This window comes from Cyprinus carpio, chromosome B21 (assembly GCF_018340385.1).
Source record: "Cyprinus carpio isolate SPL01 chromosome B21, ASM1834038v1, whole genome shotgun sequence".
Taxonomy (NCBI): domain Eukaryota; kingdom Metazoa; phylum Chordata; class Actinopteri; order Cypriniformes; family Cyprinidae; genus Cyprinus; species Cyprinus carpio.
The window spans coordinates 2,056,354-2,063,853 of record NC_056617.1 but is presented as its reverse complement, the minus strand read 5'-3'; the positions used below and the strand labels follow the sequence as shown (position 1 = coordinate 2,063,853).

The following is a 7,500-nucleotide window of genomic DNA, read 5'->3' as shown; positions in this document are numbered from 1 at the left end:
GCCCTGTTCCCAGCATGCCTTTCACCTACATGCCACAGGACGCTGTCACACAGAACTTTGTACAAGTTTTCATCTGCTGGACGAGTGAAGTAACATGCTTCAGGACAGACAAACCATGACTGATTGTGACAGACGAGGAAACTATGGCATATTTCTCCCCAAAATAAAATAAAGAAGCCTGTTTTTAACATCATTATCATTTTTTGCATTGTGACATTTTTCATGACAATTACAGACCAGTTTGACAGGGCGCCTCCTGTCTTTTAATAATAAACAGCATGCTTTAGTTTGTCACAGTCATGAACATGAATTGCTGCATCAGGGGGAGGGGCTTCCTCCTTCTAGAGGACATTTGATTGGACAGAAATCTGTGTGGTGCAGGATGATGTCACTATTGTTAAATCCATCCATCCTCACTAACAAAGCTTAGAGACTGAGATAGTAAATTATAACATGCTACATCTTAATTTTTGGTATTGTGTGGTTATTTGTGTTAATTGTTAAAGTTAATGTGAATTGGAATTTATTTTTGTTTTTTGTTTGATATATGTTATGAATGATTTACTGCATTTATTAGGATTTATATTTTCTGTTTTTAGCTTTTAGTTTTTGAAACTGTTTGTTAGTTCACAGAAGTCTTGCTTTAGTATCAGTGAGATGCTAGCTTTTACTGATAGTTTGAATTTGATGTTATTTTTATGTTTTCCGCTTTTATTTAATTGTTTTATTTAATTTTTTTTTTAAGTTTAATTAATCATGTTTTTTTATATGTCTCCTTAGTATTTATAATTTTTTATATTTTTTTTTTCCAGTTTTAGTTACTTAAACTAAATGAAAATTATATATGCATGTATGTTTATATATATCAGTTGCTCCAGTTTGCATTACGGTGGATTTCGAGGGGTTTTTATGCAATAAACAGACTGATGATGATGATGATGATGATGTCATGGCCGTTTCTCTGCTTTCCCAGAGTGCATTTTTTATCCAGTTTAATTCTGCAATCATGAGTCAAGAATAAGCTATAATAAATCACGCATGATGTCACGTTTGGGTCATTTACAGTGTCGATAAATATTTATGAAAATATGCAAATCAGTTTCATAACCGTTGGAATGTGCATTGTATCGTGCAATACTGTGACGTCACATGCAAATACATATCGCATGCTACAGAACAGAAATAGTAGGATGATATGGTAAAAAGGAGTATGCTAGTATTTTTCCACAATGATTGAGTATTTTCTAAATTCTAAATCATTTGGAAACCAAGATTTTTAAATATTTCAATATCTTTTTATTTTAATTTATCTTTTTCAATTGATTTTTTTATTTTTCAATTAAATTTAAATTATTTTATTTTTTTTGAATTTTCTGTTTTTTTTGTATTTTTAATAATTTTATTTTATTTTTTTTTTTAATTTATTTTTTTTTTTTTTGTTTTTTTTTTTTTTTTTTTATATTATTTCTTTATCTTTTTTTCTCTCTGTTTTATTTTTTATTTACCTATCGATTTTTTCTTTATTTTTCATTTATTTTTTACATTTAATTTTATTTGTTTGTTTTTCATTTCTTTTTTTGTTTGTTTATTAAACTGTTTTAGTTTTATCTTTTCTTTTTGCTTTATTTTTTAAATCTATTTTTTTTTTTTTTTTAGTTTGGTTTATTTGTGTATTTGTGTATTTTTTTTTGTATTTCTTTTTTTTCTATTTATTGTTACTCAGTAATTCATTTTTTCCCCCATAATATATCTTATATATATAAAATGTTTAACATGCACCAGGACTTTTCTAAATGTCATGCACGTCTCAAATCAGAGGATGCTCCTGGTGTGTGTGAGTGTGAAAGTGTTGTGATTGAAGGAGCAGATCAGACAGATTGAAGTCTTCTGTCTGTGTTTTTCCCATCTGGGACTGAAAATCTCCCAGCAGCTCTGAGGTCCAGCGCCGTCTGAGTCCATTAGTTATCTGTGTGTTATAGTGAAACTTCATCAGATTTAAGATCATTTATATGTGTGTGTGTTTGTGTTTCAACAGTGTGTTTCTGAAGAGGACAGAGAGACTTCAAGGAGACTTGAGAAACTGATTAACTGAACTAACAGCAGAACGCCAAGTGAGTACAAACACACACACACACAGGCTTTCACTAAAACATCTTTGACAAACATTATAAATATGAATATCTATGAAAATATGTACATGAGTTTCATGACTACTGGAATGTACATGAGGTAATAATGATGTCATGCTATAATGTTGGGTAATGAGACACACACAGGTCTTGCATTACATTTAATTAGCATAGTTGTGCAAGCATCAGAGACGAATATTAAATATTGCATCAGGACGCGTGTGTCGAGGAGTTTAAGTGACAAATCAGACTGATCCCAGCATGCTTTGCTGTAGAGCAACAAGACATCTGACACATTAATGTGTGTGTGTGTGTGTGTGTGTGTGTGTGTGTGTTGGTCTGATATCTGTGTAAACACACATCATGTGATTTTCTTTCTTTCTTTCTCTTTCTCTTTCTTTTATTATGTCTTTCTTTCTTACGTTCAGTTTAATTTAATAATTTTATTTAATTTAGTATTTTTTTATTTTTTTATTTATTTTAACTAAATTGATTAATAAAATAATAGTTTTTTTTTTACTTACATTTATTTTATTTTATTTCTTTTTCTTTTTAATTATTTTTTAATGTTTTAATTTTTTTCTATTTATATTTTAAATTTATTTTAATTAAATAATTTCTTTATCATTTTTATATTTTAATTCAATTTTTTCTCTTTTTTATTCTTTGCTTTTATTATTAATTTTTATTTTTAATTAATTTTTTTATTAAATCTATTTTTAATCTATTTTTTTTTAAAAAAAGTCTTTATTATTTTTGCTCTTTTTTTCTTTCTTTCTGAATACGCCTCTCTCTCATTCCTCTATAATCCAGCAGCTGTTACGGCCGAATTAACTCTTTAAGCGGAGGCTGATTTGCATATTAACCCTGTTAGAGGTTATTTGTTGTCTTTGTTGAGTTGATGACATCAGGGGTGTGCGTCTGTCAGTAAATCCCCGTTTCTCCTCTTCAGTCTCAGAATCAAGTCTTAGCACATCTCCATACTCCAGGTCTGCTCCTGTAAGCCGAGTCTTCCTGCTCTTTCCAGTAAATCTGCTGTTGTTGGAGAAGCGTCTCGCTCACCAGGTCGGGTCTCTTTGTGACGTTGCGTTGGGTTTGGCTGATTTGTTCCCATATAATAATTTATTGCACTGACTGGAATTCAAAGCTACATTAGTCGATGCTTGTCTTCTGAAGTTCACGCTTGTGAAACAAACGCCTGCTTTTTCTTCTTAATCCCATGTCTTACAAGTTTTATGATTTCTGTGCCTTTATTTGGTGACAAGGTGCTTTAATCCGAACTGAAACCACATGTTTTTGTACATTCAGTCCTTTGAATTGTTCATGACAGACATTTAAATAGTAACTAAACCATTAAATCAGCAACAATAAAAACAAACATCTCGTATTCAAAGAAAACACAGATTTCATCTAAAAATGCACTATAATATTTCTCTCTCTCTCTCTCTGTCTTTCCTTCTTTCTCTTTTATTTTAAAACCTATTTTTATTTATTTGTTTTTCATTTATATTTGTATTTATTTGTATTGTTTGTTATTAAAAAAAAAAAATTAAAACTTGGTTTTCTTTTACATTTATATTATTTATTTTTTTGTTTACTTGTTTTTATTTTGGTCTTTTTTTAAATAAAAATTATTTATCTTTTCATTTAATTTATTTTCTAAATTTTATTTATCTTTTTTATTTTTCAAAATGAATTAATTTATTTGTATTTTTTCAATCTCATTTTTATTATTTTAAATTTTTTTATCTATTTTTCTTATATCTTTGTTTATTTTATCGATTGGGTTTTGCAGGAGCTCTTGTCCGTCTTGCATGCAGTGAGATTCATGTGATTTTTGGGCTCATGTGTCATATGTCATTCATGTTTTCATAATTAATCACATGGAGTTGTTTGTCTGGTTTTGCAGATTCTTCCCCTATTCAACTTCTTAATCATCTTTCGTTCTTCTGTCTTCCTGAAGTTCTTTGCATTTGTTTGTTAGTCCGCTCAGTGTTGTTTATTTCTGCCCCGTTTGTCTTTTGTCCCTGGAAGGAAACAATCATCAGATCTCACCTCATAAATTATCGCGGCTGTGATTGGAAAGGGCCGATGCGTTCGCACCCGTTTCAGACGGAGCGTCTCATTATCAGCCTCATCTGTCGCTCACGCCGCGTCTGATTGGTCCAGAGAAACTCAGCGTGAATTCAGGAAATCACAGCACTAGTGCTGCTAGTTAACTCAATCATAACTACAACAAGTGCTGATGAAACCCTAACAAGCTAAAACACTCAGAACACCCTAACAACTGCATAGCAACAAACTGAAACACTCAGAACATCCTAGCAACAACACAACAAAAGCCTAAAACACTCCAAATACCTTAGTAACCACATTTGAAACAGACTAAAGCACTCAGAATATCTAAGCGATTCCATAGCAACAGGCTAAAACACCCAGAACACCCTAGCAACTGCATAGCAACAGCCTAAAATGCTCAGACATCCTAGCAACTGCATAGCGACAACCCAAAACGCTTACAACACCCTTGTAACTGAATAGCAACAGCCTAAAACATTCAGAATTAGCAACTGCATCGTAACAGCATAAGACTATTACAATAAGTTTATATTATATTATGAATTGCATAGAACTAAATCACTCAGAACACCCTATAAACTGCATAACCAACATTCCAAATATCCTAACAACTGCATAGCAACAGCCTAAAAACATTCCATCAACTGCATAGCGACAGTCTAAAATGTTCAAAAGACCCTGACAACTACATAGTTACAGCTTAAAACATTCCAAACATCCTAACAACTGCATAGCAACAGCCTAAAACATTCCAAACGTCCTAACAACTGCATAGCAACAGCCTAAAACATTCCAAACGTCCTAACAACTGCATAGCAACAGCCTAAAACATTCCAAACATTCTAACAACTGCATAGCAACAGCCTAAAACATTCCAAACATTCTAACAACTGCATAGCAATAGCTTAAATCACTTATGCAACCATAGAAACAACCTAAAACCCTCCAAATACCTTAGCAACTGCGAAGCAACGGCCTATACACTCTCCTACTGGACCTTCTGCTCCCCGTGGGCTTCTTTGAGAGCGGTGTTTGCGGAGGTCACTCTAATCGTCTGAGGACTGGGGACTTTCTCCGGGGTCCTCGAGGGGAAAACTGACAGATTCAGTCGTATGATTGCAAAATATTGCTGATTATACATACGACATGACCTTATACTGTAGTGTCTGAATGCTGGTTTTCAGTGCAGAAGCTGCAGGTGTAGAGCAGGCTGGTGCAGGTCTTTTGTCTGGTACTTTCCCTTTTTGCTTTTGTTTTCAGTATTGTGTTATAGGGTATCGCAGGTTTTTATTTTTAAATTTGACTATTGCATCAATCCCATGTGCTTTACTCTGTAAATGAATGATCAGTATAGAAGATGCATCCTTTCTTAATGTTCTATTGATCATTTATTTATTTCATTGTATTTTTTAGGCACGTAGGTATCATTTAGTATGCTTTCAGAGCTTCAGAAGAGAATGATGCATCCTTTCTTAATGTTCTATTGATCATTTATTTATTTTTCAAGCTCATAGTGCTTTTTTCACATATGATTTCCTCTGAAAATTCGGTTTTTTTCTCACTGATGATCAGTTACTTTAATGAGAATGTTGGGGTGAGACGTTTTTAAAAAGAATTATGGTCACTTCATAGGGCACACCTCATAGCGAAATGCTACCTTACTGAAGCATAGAGTTATTTTTCCTCTCTAGTGGATTCAGAAACCACGAAATTTTCAGTAGAAGACTGAAAACTATAATTTTATAACTGAATTTTGCACTTGAAAAAATCTATAATCGGTTATTATTTAATGAAACATCTTTACGTTTGCTGAAACTGATCGAATATCTTTATTTTTTTTGTTTTAGAATGTGTTTTTATTAATGGAGTCTTTGCGTTTGGTGTAACTCAACAAATTTTTTTTTTTAGGTTTTGTGTTTATTTGTAATTATATGTAATGTTTTCACTGTTGAATTATGCCTCAGTCGGTTTATTTTACTCTCCGTCGTCTCTTTCTCTGTATTTCAGTTGCCGTTAGAGAAACGAGAGCTGCTGAAGTGCATTGTGGGAGTGTAAAGACGTGGACAAACTGAACGAACCGCGTGACAGACTGACCAACGGGATGCCAGGAATGAGTGCTCAGGACACCAGCACGGTAAATACAGACACACTCGAGTCACAGCCCATACTCCACTGATGCTTATTAGTTAATTCAATAGTATTATTATGTTTTTCAGTGTTATTTTGGTATCATTAAGATTTTTTAAATAGATTTTAGTGTTGTATTTTCTTTTTTATTTTCATTTTGTGTGTTTTTGTAATTTTTTTTTTTTTTTATTAGTTTTGTTTGTTTTTGTAATTTTTTACTAATTTGTTTTTTTTTACAAAAAAAAAGTTTTTTGCATCTTTTAAAAATGTTTTTATTAATTTTTATATGAGTTTTAATTATTTTAGTACATCATGTTTTTTTTTAAGTTGATGTTTTGGTTATTTTTAGTTTTTTTTTTTTTTTTTTTTTTTTTTTTTATGTTTTTTTCAATGACATTTTTGGGTCAGTTTTGTTTAAAATGGCTTAAAAACAATACATATACATTAAAAAAATGAATATTTAATTTTAAAATATACAGCATTAATATACAGTGTATTGAACATGAGTATATATTGTGTTTTGAATACAAATTTTAAAAATGTTACTTTCTTTGCTGGAAAATAAGGCAGAAATGCGTTTTAAATCAGGACTTTGTTTGAACATCTGAGTGGAGTTTAGGTCAGCGTATCTTTGCAGAATGATGGTGTTTTTCCCGTTAAACACACGCATGCGTGTCGCCTGCTGCAGGTGTGTGTGTGATATGTCCAGATGTTGTTGCTGATGTGTGTGTGGATCTTCTGGAGCATCTGTCTGCTCACCTGCAGCTCCTCTCCTCCGTCACGCTCGTGTTTTTCTCCTTCACCGTGTGCTGTCATTCAGAATCAGCGCTTTGCTTTGCACACGTTCTGTTGTTTCGCTCTTTTCTCCAGAGGTTTTGATGTCGTCTTTTGATGTCGGATGAACATTACTGGGGTTTTATTGCTGTGTGTGTAATAATAACACTGCTGATAATTAAACAAGCCTTTTTAGAGATGAATTAAAGGCAAGCTTGTTTTAACATGAAGAAGGCAGTGTGTAAATGCACACTGTAAATCAATCCCTTTTTATAGATTTTATTCATATTTTGGTAACAATTTACAATAAGGTCTCATTTGTTAACATTACATAACATGAATCAACAATGAACTTTTTTAATGTTAGTTCACAGTACATCAATTAATATTA

General features: G+C 32.1%; 1 protein-coding gene across 1 annotated transcript in view; it reads left to right on the top strand.

Annotated features, from left to right (window-relative positions):
• LOC109064854 overlaps positions 1-7,500 on the top strand; it is a 31,216-nt gene that overhangs the window by 10,813 nt on the left and 12,903 nt on the right. Inside the window, exons 2-3 of the mRNA XM_042748029.1 lie at positions 2,056-2,111; positions 6,216-6,342. Of these exons, the coding sequence (XP_042603963.1) occupies positions 6,310-6,342 (33 nt within the window). The 5' untranslated portion in view covers positions 2,056-2,111; positions 6,216-6,309. The remainder of the gene's footprint in view (positions 1-2,055; positions 2,112-6,215; positions 6,343-7,500) is intronic.